Below are 22,075 nucleotides of genomic sequence, written 5' to 3' on the forward strand. Positions count from 1 at the left end.
TTTCCGTTTTTGGTTGTAACATGACAACATGTGGAAAATTTCAAGGGGTATGAAGACTTTTTCAAGGCACTGCATAAAAGAGGTGTTATCCCAGTTTGGCTGCAGTGGAAATACACTTTAAAGGTCTATTCATTTATATTACAGTACCACCCCAGACCAGGGGCAAACTGACAACTCATGGGGCCCCCGGGCAATAGGAGATCATGGGGCCCCTGTGTCCTTGCCCAAACTCAAAAAAGCCTATGAAAAAGGTACCAGGGGTATCTCATGGGGCCCCCTACAGACCCAGGGCCCTCGGGCAGTGCCCGAGTTTCCAAATGGTCAGTCCGCCCCTGCCCCAGACCCCTCTGGTCACAATGTGGAGTTTATAACTTTCATGGTAGTTGTGCAAACGTTTATCAAAAATGTATTCTTTCCATTGGTTATCATATAAATTACATACAGGCCAGAGTAAAATATAAATAAATAGATTTATTAAATATACAAACAGTATAAAAATTTCATACTCCGAAATATAAATCTCATTAGCAATATAATCTTTTTTTTTGTGCGAATAGCTCACGACCTGCTCACACACTCCATACAGCGCTCTCATACTGCATATCACGCATTCACACTACCCGTGGCCCCCCATTCCCCCCCCCTTAGTAGTCCTTCAAGCTTCTCCGGAATCAAAGCTTCTCAGCCGTAGTGACTTTTCACAATTGCTGATCAAAAGGTGAAGGAGGTGAGGTACTGAATATTATCACTAGATGGCGATAGACTCATGGCTCCATGACTTGTCCTATGAACAGCAGCGTACCTAGGAGAAAGAACAAGAGACGTTGTGTGTCAGTATACGGTCCTAGGCCGGGGCATAAAGTACAAAGCAGGGGCGGACTGACAACTCATGGGGCCCCCGGGCAATAGGGGATCATGGGGCCCCTGTGTCCTTGCCCAAACTCAAAAAAGCCTATGAAAAAGGTACCAGGGGCATCTCATGGGGCCCCCTACTGACCCCGGGCCCTCGGGCAGTACCCGAATTTCCAAATGGTCAGTCCGCCCCTGATACAAAGGTATATATTACGTCCACTACATCACTACAATCATTTTATAATTAATACATTAAATCGCTACATTTTTCTCTTGTAGTGTACTATGACTGCCAGTTCAGATCTGTGGCTGGAAGATCCAATGCTAACTTAGAACACTCAGGGCTTGTTCACACTTGCTTCGACTTTAACACGCAACAAAGCACCTACTGCTTTGATATGCTTTTTTTAATGTGTTTTTGATGCCTCTGTGATGCTTTTTTAAGCTTTAATGAAGCTCAGCAAATGCCCTGTGAGTGGTGATTTTCTCATATGTGTTTTAAAGGGGCTCAGTAGAACCCCGGCGTGATGGTTCCCTTACTCAGCAGATCCCCAGCTTATTAGTACCCTCGTTCAGCTCAGTAGTAACCCCCAGCTTTTCTGATCCCTCGCTCAGCAGTAACCCCAACTCTGCTGATCCCCTGCTCAGTAATAACCCCCAGCTCTGCTGATCCCCTGCTCAATAGTAATTCCAGCTTTGCTGATCCTCCACTCAGTAGTAACTCCAAGTTCTGTTGATCCCCTACTCAGTAGTAACCCCCAGCTTTGCTGATCCCTGGCTCAGTAGTATCCCCCATCTCTGCTGATCCCCTGCTCAGTAGTAACCCTCATCTCTGATGCTCCCCCACTCAGTAGTAACCCCCATCTCTGATGATCCCCCACTCAGTAGTATCCCCCATCTCTGCTGATCCCCCACTCAGTAGTAACCCCCAGTTCTGCTGAACCCCCTCTCAGTAGTAACCCCCAGCTTTTCTGATCTCCCACTCAGTAGTAATCCCCAGCTCTGCTGATCCCCTGCTCAGTAGTAACCCCCAGCCCTGCTGATCCCCTGCTCAGTAGTAACCCCCGGTTCTGCTGATCCCCCTCTGAGTAGTAATCCCCAGCTTTTATGATCTCCCACTCAGTAGTAACCCCCAGCTCTGCTTATCCCCTGCTCAGTAGTAACCCCCAGATCTGCTGATCCCCTGTTCAGTAGTACCCCCAGGTCAGATGATCCCTGGCTTAGTAATAACCCCCAGCCCTTCTGGTCCCCCCACTCAGTAGTAATCCCAGCTCTGCTGGTCCTCCACTCAGTAGTAACCCCGAGTTCTGTTGATCCCCTGCTCAGAAGTAACCCCCAGCTTTGCTGATCCCCCGCTCAGTAGTAACCCCCATCTCTGCTGATCCCCTGCTTAGTAGTAACCACCATCTCTGATGATCCCTCACTCAGTAGTAACCCCCAGCTCTGCTGATTCCCTGCTCAGTAGTAACCCCCAGCTCTGCTGATCCCTTCTCAGTAGTAACCCCAAACTTTACTGATCCCCCACTCAGTAGTAACCCCCAGATCTGCTGGTACCCTGCTCAGTAGTACCCCCAGGTCTGCTGATCTCCTGCTCAGTAATAGCCCCCAGCTCTGCTGATCCTCCACTCAATAGTAACCCCCACCTCTGCTGATCCTCCTCTTTCTCCAATAGCCGCTCCCATGCTGTGCACCACGTGTGACATTGCCAATTTCTCCTGCTATAAGTCCCCCAGCTCTGCTGATCCTCTGCCGCTTAGTCCTTTTTCTCTGGTTCCCACTCACCTTACTCCAATACCTCCAAAACAAAGCAAAGCTAACTCTGAATAAAAGCTCCTCAAATGCTGCAGGTCCTGTTAGTGAGCATTGTGATAGATGTCTGTTGAGGCATTGGAGACGCTTTGAAGCACCAATAAAGCAAAATAAGGTATGATTTGTGCAGGGCTGTTGTTAGAAACCATGGGGCCCCATACAATCAACCTGACAGCCCCCTCAAAAAACACAGTTTTCTATGCTTCAGTTATGAAGGAACACGGTGAGTGATCGGTATCAATCAGTCATTGTGTTCATTCAGGAAAGGAAGGGGCTGGTAAATGTGACATATTTACCAGACCATTCCTTCCCCTACTCTGCGGGCACACAGGGGGGAAGGAGGAAACCTATGATGCACAGGGATGGTGATATGTGCAGAGGGGGCAATTACTGGAACCGGTCCCCTGTATGGCTCTCTCTGCTGCAGCAGAAAACCAGTGGGAGGGAGAGGATAAGAAGCCAGCTTTCAGCTGCTGCAGAGAGAACCACACAGGGGATTGGTTACAGTAATTGCCCCCCTACGCCATATCGATCACCCTCCTTGCGCACAACCGATTCACCCAGCTGCTTGGGCCCCGTAGAGGAGGGGCCCTGAATTTTTGAAGCAAAGCATACACAACAGTGTAAACAGGACTGTAAGGTAACCATTTTATTTAGTGACTAAGCTTTGACTGGCATTCAGGTAACTTTAAAAAACATGCACAATTCCACATTTTGAAGCCCAACATGTGAGATCTCACTACCAAAGTTGCCAAGAGATTTGAAAACCTATAACCAACGCTACCTACATCTGAAATGTCACCTCGGGAGTATGGACCCTTTAAAGCTGAACACCAAGCAGATGTAAAAGACAGAAATTAACGCAGCTCTGTATTCATTAATAAATCATAAAATGTTTTTTTTTAAAGCAAGCAGTGTAGGTACCTGCATTTGGCTTAGTACAAGCCTCTTGTAATCCTTTGTACAGCAGAGCTCAGACTGGGGAAGGGAGAAGAAACACAAGGAGCCCATGCTGCGCTCCATGTGTTAACAAGAAAAAGGTTAATAGGAGAGAGTAGAGAGATAATCTGATCAGTCTACTGCTTCTCCCTTCACCGTCCAGCCATAGACCGAGGGAGGAACAAGACCTGTAAGCTTTACTTAATGACAGCAGATAAAAATCAGGTCCCGTGTCCTGCCAGACATGGTAGAGCTATGTAAATCTTAGAACTGGCTGGACAGAAATACAAATAACTTGGCAGGTAAAGCAGCCCCGGCATATGTATTTTATACAAGTATTTAGCTATTTTCCTGGAGTTCAGCTTTAAATGAGAGGACTGCTGTAGTTGTAACACATACAGCTTACACTATTATGGGCATTCGAACATGCCTTACCTGTTGGGTTATGTCGAATGAGGAACAAGAAAGGATGGTCCATGATGACTTCAAGAGGAGCCATACGAGCCATTAGAATGGCAGCTGTGGAAAAATTGGCATATTGTTAAATGTATCTGCACAGCCCTACTAAGGCAAATATAATGACATTTTGTGCTGTATCTGCTGGTTTGTGAAGGTCTTCCTGCAGATTTATATTGCACTGTTTTAATCCTGCTGCTTTTCACTCGCTTTTGCACTGAGGATCTATATTTACTTAGTCACATTGATCTGTTGACTTTGCAACTATAGTCCAGTATGGTCGTAAATTTGCAGCCAGCATTCAAGCCCTGATGAAGGGTGTTTTGGGACCACGAAACATGTCGGCTTTTTGACCTCTTGTGGTGAAATATAATATTCTACAAGACTCATTTAAGTTTTTGTGGTGCTCTCATTCTTTGAATGTACTCTGGACTATTCCAGGGACCCTCTAGGACAGTATTCTCAGCCATCGGGCCATTGCCAGGCTGCTCCCCCCCCCCCCCAGATAGCTGCAGATCCCCTAACTTCCCACAGTGCTTTCCAGCTCCCATAGTGCCACCCAACCTCTTATAGTAGCCCTCAACCCCTCACAGTGTTCTCAGGGCCCTAAGAGTCACCCCATTTCATGTCAACTTACCATAGTGCCTCCCAGTCCCCTGCCCGAAGAACCTTCAGCTGTTTATAGTGCCCTCAACCAGGGGCGGACTGACAACTCATGGGGCCCCCGGGCAATAGAGTATCATGGTGCCCCTGTGTCCTTGCCCACACTCAAAGTACACCAAAAAAAAACCTATAAAAAGGTACCAGGGGCATTTCATGGGGCCCCCTACTGACCCGGGGCCCTCAGGCAGTGCCGAGTGCTCGAATGGTCAGTCTGCCCCTGCCCTCAACAGTCTCCCACAGTGTCACCCAGCCCCTGCAGTGCATTCCTGTCTCCCATATAGCCCCTGCAAAACCCCTAACTTCCTTGAGAGACTCCCAAGCTCTCTATAAAACCCATCCTGTACAGTTGCAGAGTCCCCTTACCCTCTTCAGAACCTCCATCCCCCATAGTGACACCCAGCCAAATCCAGAGCAATCCAGAATTTCTATACATATTTTGTGTTCCCATATGTTTATTGTGCAAGTATAAACTTTTTTTTAGTATTACTGTTGGGGCATGAAAGGTTTTGGAAGTATTTTTTGGACATTGGTCTCAATAAGGTCGACAACCACTCCTGTAGGACACCCTAATTGATAGAGGTGGACACTCACTCTGATATCTTCCTATCCTGGGGTACAGTGCTCCACCAACGCATATCTTGTTAAATTCCAGTATGCTTTATGTAATTAAAGAATTTTGTTTTATGAATATCTGCAGTTTCTCTCTGTGGGCATACAGAGGCAGTGCGGGGAACACTACAACTGCATTCTCATAGGCTGAGAATCAGGACCATTTAAAAAATACTGGTGGGATGAAGATGGCTCTCAATTGGAATGTACAATTTCCTTAAAATCTTCCTACAATGAGAGCCTGTCTAAACATTCTATTCAATTTATATTCAGTCAGATAAGCCTTCATATTAGCTGGTAACTCTAATGAAGACCATGGCCTCATCTGATACTAGTAAAGACTTGACCTCTTACCTGTAGCAGCTGAAGCTCTCGTTCCACTTTCCGTCACTTCAACTTTGATTTTCTGGAATGCTTCTGACACATACAGTGGCCTTTCATCTTTAGGTGAAAAAAATCAGATTGTTCTATTAGAAAATGAAGGAAATGCGTAACCCAACCCTGCTAAAAAGCCAGCTCTGCTCCGTTCTTCCCCATTAAGTCATTTTGCCGATTACTTACTTGATAAGCGGCTAAAGTCGGCTTTTTCCTCTGAGAACATGTCTTCAATGCCGAGGCGCTCAAGAGGAGTCTTCAGATTGACCTCACTGACCAAAGAAAACCTGAGGACAAGAGAGATTATTAATATTGTGTTCAGAAGGCGCTGGAGAGAAATACAAGACTTCCATTGCAGATCTACTTAAATACTAATTGTAGGCTGCCTCTGTCTTCAGCACTTATGAACCCAGCTCAAGAATGCAGATTAAAATGTTAGAGTGAATTTAAAGCTTCTGATCTACTTTTAACCAGGTAATTAGCATTTACGAAAAGAAACATCTGCAGTGACCCCTCTTTAGTTTCTCAGTATAGGTTTACTTTCAAGATCTCTGGTCTAATCTGTCATTTCGAATAGCAGAGTTGTGTACTGATCTCCCTATACAGTCTACTGATAATCCTGTTTCATTTTTTAAAAAAAGATTAGAGGGGTGTTAATATGCAGATTAGTTGGTCTCCCAGTTCAGACACCCATTGTGTATTGGGCACCAGTGGACTGTGGGTTACATTTATTTATTATTTATTTCAGGTACTTATAAAGCGCCGTCAATTTTATGCAGTGCTTTACATATATATATTGTACATTCACATCAGTCCCTAACCCTCAAGGGGCGTACAATCTAAGGTACATCTGTGCCCATCCCCTTCAATGACAGCCATGACATGTTGGGAGAGGATGTGGGTCATAACTGACTAAAGGGACATAGACGTTTAATTGTTTGGTAGATGCTGCAGAGTGGAACTACCATACGGTTTCTGCCTCTTGAGGACCAAGTCTTCACACCAGCTTTGGCCATTATGAGGGGTCCTGCTCTCCTAGTGAAAGGATCTAGATAACCTCCATTTTGTTGATGTACGCCATTTTAAGTATTAAGTTAGGTTTTTGCAGATATATTAAAAGTTTAATGAAACTGTTTTAACTTGCACCAGAAAGTATAAACAATGATAAGATAACCTTGACATTTTCTTCATACGGCTAATTCTCATAAAGCTAGCAAAAACAGTTTATACCAAGAAATGTTATTCTGTGTTCATAAGGTGTTCCCAGAATTCTGCTGATAAACCAGGAATCTCTCCACAGACCGGGGGTCTCTGAGGGGACAAAGAAAATCGATCTTTTCACCTAGTTGGGCTAAAATGTCAATTTTGGGTGAATTGACCATCCAGTTTTTTATGGATATATGACGATTTGAGGCACGGGGGCCTCGTTAAGAACAAATGTTTTTTTCACATAAAAAATGTTGTTTTCTTCCCCCTGAAACTGCACTGGGTCCAGTTTACATGGAAATTAAACTTGAAGTTCTATTTGTAAAGAACATCTCTAAAAAAAATCGATTCCTGAGCTGTAGGTAGAACAGAACATGGTTGTGTTCCCCAGTGTGCCCTGCTAGCTTGGTGACACAAATAGAGTGGCTACAAAATTGAGTTCAACATGTCATGGCCATGTTGAGATTTTGGAATGTCCCCTTCTGTGACCTTTTTGAAGACCCTTCTGAAGTTTGAGCTCCGCTGCACTAAATATATATTTTTAAATAAAGATTCCCTTTGGATCAAATTGTGAAAAGACATAGGATAATCCTTACTTGGGCAAAACGAGGAGACGAGTTGATTTCTTCATATTGGCTTTCCACTGGTTGATGAGCTCTGAAGTCAGGATGTTTGTGATGGCGGACAGTGGTACATGTTTCTCATAAGGTGCGGCTATCAACATGCTGAGCTCTCCCCCTTCATACGGCAGCTCAATGACATCATAATAATCTCCATCTGGAGTTTCAAACTCACCTAAGGGAAAGGAGAATTTATTATACTGTTTAATTGGTCCCTGCCTGGTAATGGCTACTGTAATGCATTTCAATGGAAATTTACTGGTGGAGAATACTTACTGCAGTTGTACTTGCCAGTATTGGCCATCATTTTGGTTTGGACCTCAGATCCATCAGAACGGTAGAATGGCCTACTGTGGGTGGCCTTCTCTGGGAATGGGAGGACCCATTTTCCGCAGAAACTGACAGCACTGAGTAGGACCAGTCGGGTCAGTGGAGGAATGGAATTGCTTCCCAATAAGTCCTTGATCATTCCTACAATATAAGCAAATGGTGGTCAGTGTGAAGAAATAATAAACTAGGCAAACCTAAAATACCAAGGTTATCATTGAATCTTCTGTTACTTTCAAAGGTATTGAAATGTCCTATCTGGCATCTTGTAATGTATATCATTCAGTGGAGGTAAGACGAGACCCAAGAAACCATTAGCCATTGCCTTGGAAAGATGCTGCTGAAGTCCGGTTGGCTTTGCTCTATTTGTTCTCCACCATTTGGGCAATGTGAAATAACCTGACACTATAAATATATCACTCTATGCCAACACTTTGATTAATTACTGTTCTTTGAGAGTCACCTGGTATGCACGATTGTGTCAGGTCATTGACACCCCTTTAGTGAAGGATAGGGATGAGAACCCTGAAGCTTGTACCTTTAAAAAAAAGTCAGTAAAATGACTCTCTGCTTTGCTAATGAGGTTTATGCTCAAGATCTGTCCTTTGCCGCTCTGTTCAGGCGCTGTGAGTGAAAGGAAAATCCTAGGTAAGCTATGAGTTGCTGAAGTCACAGCTCACACAGGGCTAAGGACTCCCTATTTTAAAGCAATGTTTGATATAACGTCACATGGAACATGCTCCTCCATATACTGTATGGCTGTACCAGTTGATTGCATTGGCTCCCTGCACTGAACTGATTGTTGTGGATGCAAAGGAAGCGTATATTTATATAGGGGGGGCATGGAATTAAAGCAAACCTGTTACTGAGCCCGAAATAGGTAAAGCACAGATTTGCTTTAAGACTGCAGACAAAACCCACAAATGGGTCCACGGTTTGACATTCATCCAAGATTTCATTGCAGGTACAAAACAACATAGTCAGTTTGACTTGGATGGTATTATGGTGAATGCCACATCCTATAGGCTTGAATAAGGCCCCATGTACATGGGACATTTCTGAATGATGGAAACTGACTGCTAGAAAACGTAGGTAAAAAAAAGTCTGTTTATCAATGTTTGCATAATGCATTTATGCGCATTTATGTGCGTTTAGAAGAATTTTTTAAAGATAAACACAGGAGAACCTCCCAAATGCCCAGAATGCACTGAAAAGTGGTAAATTATTAACTATTTCAGACTGTTTCAGAATAATACAGAGAGTAGAAGCAGAGACAGCAGTATGTGTTGAGATTAGCTTAAGTGTGAGTTGCTCACAGGGGGGACTGACCATTTGGAAACTTGGGCACTGCCCGAGGGCCTGGGGTCAGTAGGGGGCCCCATGAGATGCCCCGGACCTTTTTCATAGGCTTTTTTGAGTTTGGGCAAGGACACAGGGGCTCCATGATCCCCTATTGCCCGGGGGCCCCATGAGTTGTCAGTCCGCCCCTGGTTGCTCATTAACATTTCTTTTATTTCCAAGGGTGGGAAAGGTGTCTGGTGGAGGGAATCATTCAGGCCACCTGGCAGGGGGTCTGCATGAGGAATTTGAGGCGTGAATGGTCATTAACATTTGTTTTGTTTCCAAGGGTGGGAAAGGTGTCTGGTGGAGGGAGTCAGTAAAGCCACCTGGCAGGGGGTCTTCATGAGGAATTTGAGGTGTGAATGGTCAGTAACATATCTTTTGTTTCCAAGGGTGGGAGAGGTCTGAGGTGTGAATTGGTCATTACAATGTGTGACAAGCTTGGCAGGAACATCCTGTGTTCAGTGTTTTGTCCATCTGAGTACCTTGAAAATGCTTTGCATGGCTCTGGACAGCATCGGTAAATGGAAGAGGTAAAAAATAATTTCAAACACAAACGCTTATAAACGCGATTTGCCGCATTTAGCCGCGTTTTGCATTTGAAACGCTGATAAAATCGACTGCTTCAAAATAAGCAGTGCGTTCAAAATAACGACTGTAAACTCAAATGCCTGTAAACGACGATGTGTACATGGATACATAGGAAAACATTAGTGAGAGTTCAGGGGCTGCTGAAAAAAAACGCTGAACAGCTTCTAAACGTGAGTTTATCAGCTGCAGTGTACATGAGCTCTAACACTCTAAATAAGTCATATTATCAAATGTCCTAAATATACGGAACCCTAGGCTTTAGCTGGCTTCTCACCATTGGTTTGGTTCTCCACCCATTGGTTCAAGATGTCCTTAGCTTGCAATGGATCTGTAAAATTCATCTGGGTCACATGGCGCCGGAAGATAGCATGGAATCTTTTCAGGAAGCCTGGAGTCAGATTAAGGTCTCGTTGTACAAACAGTCCATCAGCTATATTCACTCTTGTGTTGTGATCATCGGAGACGTTGGAGCCACTGATCTGATGGCGGATTTTGCGGAGAGCTGTAGACACCGTCCTTTCTAAAGGGACAAGAATAGGAGAGTAAGTGAAAGTTATACTTTCAGTTATAGACAAGCATGAAATGAATGTCAGACTTTATCATGATTTATTTCCTGTTTTTTAGAATCCTGACACTTTGTATAATATCAATCTCTGCTTTGAATTGAATGTTCCTAGAAAAAGTCAAAGATGTATTTTGGGCAAAGTTTAGGCAGAACTCCTAAACTATTAGCTATTGTAAATGTTTCTGTACTGAGGAAGGAAATAGAGCAGTCAAACATGGGAAAAAAATATACAAACTTAATGCAGATAAGAGAATGTGCTGTACATATACCCACACCAGCAATTTTGATGTTTTAGTACTACTTTTTATCATACAGGGCCTAGATTCTATCTCGGTATTCAGCCCTTTTCTGTGGTTATGAGCCAATCAACCTCTTGGTATGTTTTTGAGAAGAAACCCATCCATTCACCAGATTAACATACAACTCTTCAGTAGTGAGAAGTGGTGGACTGATCTCCTGCCTGTCCCTGAAGGGGCATTCTTCCCAATGACCACCAATGTGAGGGCAATTCTTCCCACTGAAAACCATTGTAATGGTAATTCTTCTCACTGACAACCAATGTAAGGGTCATTTTTCCACTGACCACCAATGTATGGGGAATTCTTCCCACTGATCATCAATGTAAGGGGAATTTTTCCACTGACAACTAATGTAAGGGGCATTCTTTCCACTGATCACCAAAGTAAGGGGCATTGTTCTCACTGATCACCAATGTAAGAGGCATTCTTCCCAATGAACACCAATGTATGGGTCATTCTTTCCACTGACCACCAATGTATGGGTCATTCTTCCCACTGATCATCAATGAAAGGGGCATTCTTTCCACTGACCACCAATGTAAGGGGCATTCTTCCCACTGATCATCAATGAAAGGGGCATTCTTTCCACTGACCACCAATGTAAGGGGCATTCTTCCCACTGATCATCAATGAAAGGGGCATTCTTTCCACTGACCACCAATGTAAGGGGCATTCTTCCCACTGATCATCAATGAAAGGGGCATTCTTTCCACTGACCCCCAATGTAAGGGCATTCTTCCCAATGAACACCAATGTATGGTTCATTATTTTCACTAGCCACCAATGTATGGGTCATTCTTTCCACTAACCACCAATGTATGGGTCATTCTTCCCACTGATCATCAATGAAAGGGGCATTCTTCCCACTGACCACCAATGCAAGGGGTATTCTTCTCACTGATCACCAATGTAAACGGAATTCTTCCCACTGATCACCAATGTAAGGGGCATTCTTCCCACTGATCATCAATGAAAGAGGCATTTTTCCCACTGACCACCAATGTAAGGGGTATTCTTCTCACTGATCACCAATGTAACAGACATTCTTCCCAATAACTACCAATGTAAGGGCAGTTCTTCCAACTGAACACCATTGTAACAGTAATTCTTCCCACTGATCATCAATGTAAGGGTAATTTTTCCACTGACAACCAATGTAAGGGTAATTCTTCCCACAGATCATCAATGCAAGGGGCACTCTTCCCAATGACCACCAATGTATGGGTCATTCTTTCCACTAACCACCAATGTATGGGTCATCCTTCCCACTGATCATCAATGAAAAGGGCATTCTTTCCACTGGCCAGCAATGTAAGGGGTATTCTTCTCACTGATCACCAATGTAAGGGGGCAATTCTAACCACTGACCACCATTGTAAGGGTCATTCTTCCCATTGATCAGCAATGTAAGGGCAATTCTAACAACTGACCACCAATGTAAGGAAAATTGGCCACTAAACTATGAGGAAACTACACTGACCACCAGTGTAACATGGCATGATTTCCACCGACCACCAATGTGGTGTAGCGATAATATAATATAATAATCTATTTAAGATATAATAATTTTTAGATGGGGTAGTTTGAGATCTCAAAGTAATTTCAAGGGTTCCCCTATTATAAAAAAAAATAAAAAAGTCTAGAAAGGCTGACATAGACAGCGAGATTCATCCAAAATGTCACATTGGCTTACCAGAGTATCCATAATTAAGGGCTGTCCGAATTTGTTCCAGAGTCTCACCATCTGCCCCAGACTGAAGGATGTTCAATGCAGAGGAAGCCCCATAAGGTGAAAACCCTAAATTCTTATCTTTGTGCTCCTGAAGAACCTCCTGGAATAAACGAAGGCCAAAACCAGCATCCCTCTGGGCCACTTTACTCAGGGTGTTCGGGCGCAGAGCTGCCACTGTCCACAACAGGTAGGTGAGTGTCAATAGCCTGTAAGAAGACATAAAAGGAAACAATGACATACTTAAAGCTGCTCATTCTGATACTGAGTCCATCATCAGTTTATATTCATGTTCCTTTGCTTCCCCATCAGGGGCAGACTGACAACTCATGGGGCCCCCGGGCAATAGGGGATCATGAGGCCCCTGTGTCTTTGCCCAAACTCAAAAAAGCCTATGAAAAAGGTACCAGGGGCATCTCATGGGGCCCCCTACTGACCCCGGGCCCTCGGGCAGTGCCCGAGTTTCCAAATAGTCAGTCCGCCCCTGTTCCCCATTGCTCTTCTTGGGTACTTGGGAACAAAGGGAGAAAGTCCTGTGAAAGTTGTGAACTTACACACGTTTCCCATCAATTGAAAGTGCTGTGGGCTTCAGCAGCCAATCACCAAGCATCAGAACTGTTAAACGGAGGAAAAAGAGTTAGTCCAGAAGTACCAGGTATCTCCATTTTCTTGGAGCCACGAGGAAAAGTAAGCTATCTGATGAGAACTGTTATTAAAGTGAACTTGTTATCAGGGGCGGACTGACAACTCATGGGGCCCCGGGCAATAGGGGATCATGGGGCCCAGGGGCGGACTGATAACTCATGGGGCCCCCGAGCAATAGGGGATCATGGGGCCCCTGTGTCCTTGCCTAAAATCAAAAAAGCCTATGGAAAAAGGTACCAGGGGCATCTCATGGGGCCCCCTACTGACCCCGGGCCCTCGGGCAGTGCCCAAATTTCCAAATGGTCAGTCCGCCCCTGCTTGTTACCTTGCCCTAGCTCAAAAAAACACAGGTTCAATTTGTGTGCTCTAAGTATAAGTGAAGGTAATTCTAACGTATGCAAACACAAATAACGAGACCTGGACCTGTAATTGGTCCTGTTTGGGAGATTTTAGGCAATTGAAAAAAAAATATTAGAAACAATTATCGTACATGAATTCCCTATACATTGGGCTCTAATGCTGTCAAAAACATTAACTTTTCTATTCATAAGTGAATCCACTTCTTTAATTTTTGTAGGACAGGCCTGTACTGGATTGGTTGCATTATGGTAACACTGACAGTTCTTATTTCATTTTGATAATGAAGGCCAATAATTAACAGCTGCTGCTTTGTGTTAAAATGCCAAATAGGCAGGATTGACCACTGCCCATTTTCTGTGACAGTTTCTGGAGCCTGTTCATAGCTAATAATAATAATATTAATAAAAATAATACTAATAATATGAATAATAATAACAATTATAGTAATTAATATTATTATTATTAACAACATTTAATTATAAAACTTTAATAATGATATTAATTATATTGAAACAATATTATTATTATTATTATTATTATGTCACAGAAAATGGGCGGTGGTAAGGCCTACCTATTTGGCATTTTAAGCACAAAGCAGCAGTTGTTAATTATTCATTAACAAAATGAAATAAGAACTGTCGGGGTTGCCCTAATGCAACCAATTTAGTATTATTATTATTTTAATATAATTAATAATGTTATTATTCAATTATAAAATATGCATAATGACATCATAGTAATCATATTAAAATAATAATAATAATAATTCCTGGAGTTCCTGGGGCCTGCTCATAGTAAATAATAATATAAAAAAAATAATAATATTGAGTTGGTTGTATTAGGGAAACCCTGACAGTTTTTATTTCATTTTGTTAATGACATCATAGTAATTGTATTAAAATAATAATAATAATAATTCCTGGAGTTCCTGGGGCCTGCTCATAGTAAATAATAATAATAATAATAATAAATTCCTGGAGTTCCTGGGGCCTGCTCATAGCAAATAATAATAATAATAATATTGAGTTGGTTGTATTAGGGCAACCCTGACAGTTCTTATTTCATTTTGTTAATGACATCATAGTAATCGTATTAAAATAATAATAATAATAATTCCTGGAGTTCCTGGGGCCTGCTCATAGCAAATAATAATAATAATAATTCCTGGAGCTCCCGGGGCCTGCTCATAGCACATAATAATAATAATAATAATAATTCCTGGAGTTCCCGGGGCCTGCTCATAGCACATAATAATAATAATAATAATAATAATTCCTGGAGTTCCCGGGGCCTGCTCATAGCACATAATAATAATAATAATAATAATAATTCCTGGAGTTCCCGGGGCCTGCTCATAGCAAATAATAATAATAATAATAATAATAATAATTCCTGGAGTTCCCGGGGCCTGCTCATAGCAAATAATAATAATAATAATTCCTGGAGCTCCCGGGGCCTGCTCATAGCACATAATAATAATAATAATAATAATAATAATAATAATTACTGGAGTTCCCGGGGCCTGCTCATAGCACATAATAATAATAATAATAATAATAATAATTCCTGGAGTTCCCGGGGCCTGCTCATAGCACATAATAATAATAATAATAATAATAATTCCTGGAGTTCCTGGGGCCTGCTCATAGCAAATAATAATAATAATAATAATAATAATAATATTGAGTTGGTTGTATTAGGGCAACTCTGACAGTTCTTATTTCATTTTGTTCATTGAGGCTAATAATTAACAGCTGCTACTTTGTGTTAAAATGCTAAATAGGTGGGCCTTACCACATCCATCTGTGACATAATAATAATATTGTTTTAAGCAGCTTGCTATGGGGGAACCCTAGCAGGCGCGTTTCCATGCCACTGCTCCATGCGTCCATTCACAGCCCCGGCTCAGCCCTGCCCCCCCTCTCTTCTCATTGGCTCACTGGCTGTGATTGACAGCAGCGGGGATCAGTGGTTCTCACTGCTGTCTCAACCAATGAGGAGAGGGAGTCCCAGGGTATCTCCAGTGCACATTGCTGGTATGAGAGGGGGCTTAGGTGAGTATTGGGGGGGCTGCTGCGGCATACAGAATGTTTTTTTACTTTCATACATAAAATGCATAAAGGTAAAAAATAACTTCAGCCCTTAATACCACTTTATTATAAAATATAAATAATGACATTATAATAATCATATTAAAATAATAAAAATTCCACGATAACATAAACAACCAAACTACAGAGCTGTGCGTGTTGTACAGAAGATTGCCCCCGACAGGTACAGCGTGTTCCTCCCACTACTTCATTCTAGCTGATGGAAGTACATTTTGTGAGCAGAGTGGGAGATTGATGAGGGAATTGATGAAGGATCCTGCAGGGTTATTCCAGGTAACATGAATCGGTAGAGGAGGAAACTTGTACTGATGGATGTGGAGGATGCCAGAGCTGACTTCTCCTTCTGAAAATGTTTGTTGCCTGACTATCATGACAATCCAATGGCTTTGGTATCCCCGAGTCTGACCAGGAACAAGTATGAAGCCCAGGAACCCGAACTTCACTTTGACTGTTTAATGCTTGTTCCAGGTCCAAGAGTTCAGTAAGGGCAGATATGTCTCCTCAGTACTTCGCTTTAAATGTAAAGCCTTAGACCCTGTTATCTAAATCAGTATAAGGGATGGAACTTACATCCAATGAGAAGTGTCCCTTGTGCTGGTGGCTGCTCTCACCCACCCTCAGACCCCACAGCAATAGCCTTCCAGTGCTGCAATGGTTAAACCAGCCACTGGCCCGGTGGTAGGCACTTGTCAAGAGGGTCACATGATGCCTTCCCTCTCCACCACAAGGGATCAGCCACCCCTCTCTGCCATTCCCTCCACTGGCCTCCACTCGGTGTCCTCCATCCCTCTCTGCCAATCCCTCCACTGGCCTCCACTCGGTGTCCTCCATCCCTCTCTGCCAATCCCTCCACTGGCCTCCACTCGGTGTCCTCCACCCCTCTCTGCCAATCCCTCCACTGGCCTCCACTCGGTGTCCTCCATCCCTCTCTACCAATCCCTCCACTGGCCTCCACTCAGTGTCCTCCACCCCTCTCTGCCAATCCCTCCACTGGCCTCCACTCAGTGTCCTCCATCCCTCTCTGTCAATCCCTCCACTGGCCTCCACTCAGTGTCCTCCATCCCTCTCTGCCAATCTCTCCACTTTCTGCCAATCCCTCCATTGACCTCCACTCAGTGTCCTGCACCCCTCTCTGCCAATCCCTCCACTGGCCTCCACTCAGTGTCCTCCACCCCTCTCTGCCAATCCCTCCACTGGGCTCCACTCAGTGTCCTCCATCCCTCTCTGCCAATCCCTCCACTGGCCTCCACTCAGTGTCCTCCACCCCTCTCTGCCAATCCCTCCACTGGCCTCCACTCAGTGTCCTCCATCCCTCTCTGCCAATCCCTCCACTGGCCTCCACTCAGTGTCCTCCATCCCTCTCTGCCAATCCCTCCACTGGCCTCCACTCAGTGTCCTCCATCCCTCTCTGTCAATCCCTCCACTGGCCTCCACTCAGTGTCCTCCATCCCAATCTGCCAATCTCTCCACTTTCTGACAATCCCTCCATTGACCTCCACTCAGTGTCCTGCACCCCTCTCTGCCAATCCCTCCACTGGCCTCCACTCAGTGTTCTCCATCCTTCTCTGCCAATCCCTCCACTGGCCTCCACTCGGTGTCCTCCATCCCTCTCTGCCAATCCCTCCACTGACCTCCACTTGGTGTCCTCCATCCCTCTCTGCCAAACCCTCCACTGGCCTCCACTCGGTGTCCTTCATCCCTCTCTGCCAATCCCTCCACTGGCCTCCACTCAGTGTCCTCCACCCGTCTCTGCCAATCCCTCCACTGGCCTCCACTCAGTGTCCTCCACCCCTCTCTGCCAATCCCTCCACTGGCCTCCACTCAGTGTCCTCCACCCCTCTCAGCCAATCCCTCCACTGGCTTCCCATTGCCCAACGGATAAAATTCAAAACATTAACAATAACATATAAAGCCATTTGTAACAAATTACATCACCGATCTTGTCTCCAAATATCACCCAAACCGTACTCTCCGCTCCTCTCACAACCTCCTGCTCTCTAGCTCCCTTGTCTCCTCCTCCCATGCTCGTCTCCAGGACTTCTCCAGAGCTTCCCCCATTCTCTAGAACTCTCTACCCCAATTTATCAGACTATCGCTTACTCTGCTCACTTTTAGGCGATCTCTGAAAACCTATCTCTTCAGGGAAGCCTATCCTGCTCTCAGCTAATAATAGAATCTTCTACTCTTCCTACCAGTCCATCCCCCACAGTTATTACCTTTTGTACCATTAGCCCCTCCCTCCTAGATTGTAAGCTCCAAGGATCAGGGCCCTCCTATCCCTCTTGTATTGAGCTCTTGATCCTTCATTCATCAGCCCGTCCTCCATTCATAGAAGTTGTGCTAAGTGTCCATCAATGGAAAGCTCTTAAGGAAAGGAGAAGGTGGACCCTTCATTGTTCAGCCCATCCTCCATTCATAAAAGCCATACTATAGTGTCCATCAAAGGAAAGCTCTTAATGAATGGAGAAAGTGGACCTTTCATTCATCAGCCCATTCTCCATTCATAGAAGCTGTACTGCAGCATCCATCAATGCAAAGCTCTCTATGAATGGAGAAGGTAGATCCTTCATTCACCAGCCCATCCTCCATTCATAGAAGCTGTACTGCAGCATCCATCAATGGAAAGCTCTCTGTGAACGGAGGAGGTGGACCTTTCATTCATCCACCTGACCTGGTAAAGTTTGACCACTGAAGCATAGTGCAAGTCTTCCATTGCTAGTGGAAGAAAGCTCCCTGAGGATGAAATTGCATTGCAAAGTTTATAATAATAACTAAAAAATAAGTAGAGAGTCAAGTTACAAAAAAAAATAAAAAAGTAAAATAAAAAAAGTTACTAAAAAAAATAAGTAAAAAGTATAAAAAAAAATAAGTAGAGAGTCAGGTTACAAAAAAATAAATAAAAAGTAAAATTAAAAAAGTTACTAAAAAAAAATAAAGTAAAGAGTATAAAAAAAATAAGTAGAGTCAAATTACAAAAAAAAAAAAATAAAAAGTAAAAAAAAAAAAGTGACTAAAAAAAAATAAGTAAAGAGTATAAAAAATAAGTAGAGAATCAAGTTACAAAAAAAAAGTAAAATAAAAAAGTTACTAAAAAAAAAAGTTCCTGTTCAGAATACTCACTGCATGTTTGAGGCCATCCTGTAGTAATGCAGAGTTGTACTATCCAGAGACGGATGATCCCAGGCGGTATGAGCGGAGTTGTACTTTTCACTTTCTCCAGCTGTCGGCTGCTGTGAGATGTGGATTGTCCCAGCCAAGTATTTATACATGATATTCCCCTCCCCCCCCAACCCCACCGCCTTCCTATGGGGTGTGACCCAACAACACAAGGCAGCCTCCTGCACTGTCTGCAGACAGATGTGAATAATCACTGCGCCATGTGTGTGAATGTACACTTCTCCATATTTAGCTGTCTGTCAACCAAAGTGACCTCACTGGGAGAAGTTTGTCAGTGGCGGTTGGTTATTATTATTTCCCTGCCTGGACTGGAATAGAGCCGTGTGCGCCGAGCGGAAAATGCTCAGCAACGCGTAAACACAAGTTTATCAATGGACCTTGTTTTAACCTGTGACTCCACATAGGTGACAGATTTCATACTGGAAATGAGAAAACAAGGGAATACAATCATGATTTTTTTTTTTTTTTTTTTTTTTAAATAAAAGGACTAATATTATCCTAGTGATTTTTTTTAATTTCTATTTTTTAGCCATTCATTTTTTTTTCTTTATTTTGTTTGTATTAAAAAGGGATTCGTGTGACTCCACGTATGTGACAAATTTCATAGTGTGATGCAAAAAGGTGCAGTCATAAACATTTTAAGTTATTATTTTCCTGGTGATTTTTTTTTATATTTTAAATTTCATAGTCATTATTAATTATTTTATTAATTAATTATTATTTAATAATTCTAATTGTAATTATTATGATTAATAATAATAATAATAATATTAATAACCTGTGACTCCACATAGGTGACAGATTTCATACTGGAAATGAGAAAACAAGGGAATACAATCATCATTTTTTTTTTTTTTAAATAAAGGACTAATATTATCCTAGTGATTTTCTTTAATTTCTATTTTTTAGCCATTATTTTTTTTTCTTTATTTTGTTTGTATTAAAAAGGGATTTGTGTGACTCCACGTATTTGACAAATTTCATAGTGTGATGCAAAAAAGGTGCAGTCATAAACATTTTAAGTTATTATTTTCCTGGTGATTTTTTTTTATTATTTTGAATTTCATAGTCATTATTAATTATTTAATTAATTATTATTATTTACTAATTCTAATTGTAATTATTATTATTAATAATAATAATAATAATAATAATAACCTGTGACTCCACATAGGTGACAGATTTCATACTGGAAATGAGAAAACAAGGGAATACAATCATGATTTTTTTTTTAAATAAAGGACTAATATTATCCTGGTGATTTTTTTCTTATTTCTATTGTCCATTAATATTTTTTTTCTTTATTATTACATTATTACATTACATTGAGTTTATATAGCGCCAAAGGGTTTGCTCAGCGCTGTACAATAGAGGGGGGGACAATACATGAAACATTACAGCAGCTACGAACAGCACACGAGGGGTAAGAGGGCCCTACTCTTTCGAGCGTACAATCTGGGAGGGAGGGGGTAGTGGTACAGGAGGAAGTGGCTGTGGGGGATGGAGTGGTAGGAGGAATGAGGGAGAGCAGCAGTTAGGTGAGGGTGGGGTAGGCTTCCCTGAAGAGGTGGGTTTTCAGGGAGCGCTTGAAGGTGAGGAGGGAAGGTGACAGTCTGATGGATTGGGGTAGTGAGTTCCAGAGGATGGGGGAGGACCTGGAGAAGTCTTGCAGACGTGCGTGTGAGGAGGAGACCAGGGAGCAAGATAGAAGGAGGTCCTGTGAAGAGCGAAGGGTACGGGTAGGGTGGTACTTGGGAATCAGGTCGGTGAGGTAGTTAGGGGCAGTGTTGTGAATGGCTTTGTAGGTCAGAGTGAGTAGTTTGAATTTGATGCGTTGGGCGATAGGGAGCCAGTGGAGGGAGAGGCAGAGGGGGGTGGCAGAGGTGGAGCGGCTGGTGAGGTGGATGAGTCTGGCAGCTGAGTTCAGGATGGTCTGAAGCGGGGAGAGTTTGCACTGGGGTAGGCCGGTGAGGAGGGAGTTGCAGTAGTCAGTAGTTTCTTTATTTTGTTTGTATTAAAAAGGGATACGTGTGACCCCACGTATGTGACAAATTTCATAGTGTGATGCAAAAATGGTGCAGTCATAAACATTTTAAGTTATTATTTTCCTGGTGATTTTTTTTATTATTTTGAATTTTATAGTCATTATTAATTATTGTATTTATTATTATTTATTCATTTTAATTGTAATTATTATTTTAATTAATATTTATAATAGTAATAATAACATTTAATTTATTTTATTCATTTTGTTTGCAATAAAAATGTGCAAATATAAAGAAAAAAGCATTTGCTCCAAGGAGCAGGGCTCTCCTAACCCTCTTGTATTGAACTGTATTGTTGCTGTATTCAGTCTCCAGTTATATTGTAAAGCGCTGAGCAAACTGTTGGTGCTATATAAATCCTGTATAATAATAATAATATATAAATCCTGTATAATAATAATAATAATGTATAAATCCTGTATAATAATAATAATATATAAATCCTGTATAATAATAATAATATATAAATCCTGTATAATAATAATAATAATGTATAAATCCTGTATAATAATAATAATATATAAATCCTGTATAATAATAATAATATATAAATCCTGTATAATAATAATAATAATGTATAAATCCTGTATAATAATAATATATAAATCCTGTATAATAATAATAATGTATAAATCCTGTATAATAATAATAATATATAAATCCTGTATAATAATAATAATAATAATAATAATGTATAAATCCTGTATAATAATAATATATAAATCCTGTATAATAATAATAATATATAAATCCTGTATAATAATAATAATAATGTATAAATCCTGTATAATAATAATAATATATAAATCCTGTATAATAATAATAATAATAATGTATAAATCCTGTATAATAATAATAATAATATATAAATCCTGTATAATAATAATATATAAATCCTGTATAATAATAATAATAATATATAAATCCTGTATAATAATAATAATAATTTATTTCACCTACGTGAGGCATGTGACCTATGTGACAAATTACATACTGCAAAGCAAAAAGGTTCAACCGTGAAGGTTTTAAACTGTTATTTTCCTGGTAATTTTTTATTATTTTGAATTTTCTAGCCATTAATAATTATTTAAATTATTCATTAATTATCTAATAATTTGTAATTATTATTATTAGTAGTAGTAGTAGTGTGATATAATTTTTAACATTTTATAATTAAATAATAATAGTTTATTTCTGTTATTATTATTATTTTTATTATTATTTAATCATTTATATTTATTCTTATTACTGCATTATTTATTTTATTCGCTTTGTTTGCAATAAAAAAGAAGCATTTATTTTACCTATGTTAGACATGTGACCTATGTGACAAATTTTATACTTTAAAGCAAAAAG

General features: G+C 41.6%; 1 protein-coding gene across 1 annotated transcript; it reads right to left on the minus strand.

Moving 5' to 3' along the window:
* Positions 1-451: 451 nt before the first annotated feature.
* On the minus strand, positions 452-18,754 carry SERPINE1 (serpin family E member 1). Its single transcript, XM_089663255.1, has 9 exons — positions 18,618-18,754; positions 12,346-12,590; positions 10,063-10,308; positions 7,806-8,000; positions 7,506-7,704; positions 5,890-5,990; positions 5,683-5,769; positions 4,036-4,119; positions 452-802 (listed from the first exon to the last, which is right to left on the minus strand). Exons 1-9 carry the CDS (start codon positions 18,632-18,634, stop codon positions 765-767), a joined length of 1,212 nt encoding a protein of 403 aa, XP_089519381.1. The 5' UTR covers positions 18,635-18,754; the 3' UTR covers positions 452-764.
* Positions 18,755-22,075: the final 3,321 nt, after the last annotated feature.

The sequence above is a fragment of the Staurois parvus genome, unplaced genomic scaffold (genome assembly GCF_062004578.1).
Source record: "Staurois parvus isolate SC_StPar_1 unplaced genomic scaffold, SC_StPar_1.0 ptg001642l, whole genome shotgun sequence".
In the NCBI taxonomy this organism is placed as follows: Eukaryota; Metazoa; Chordata; class Amphibia; order Anura; family Ranidae; genus Staurois; species Staurois parvus.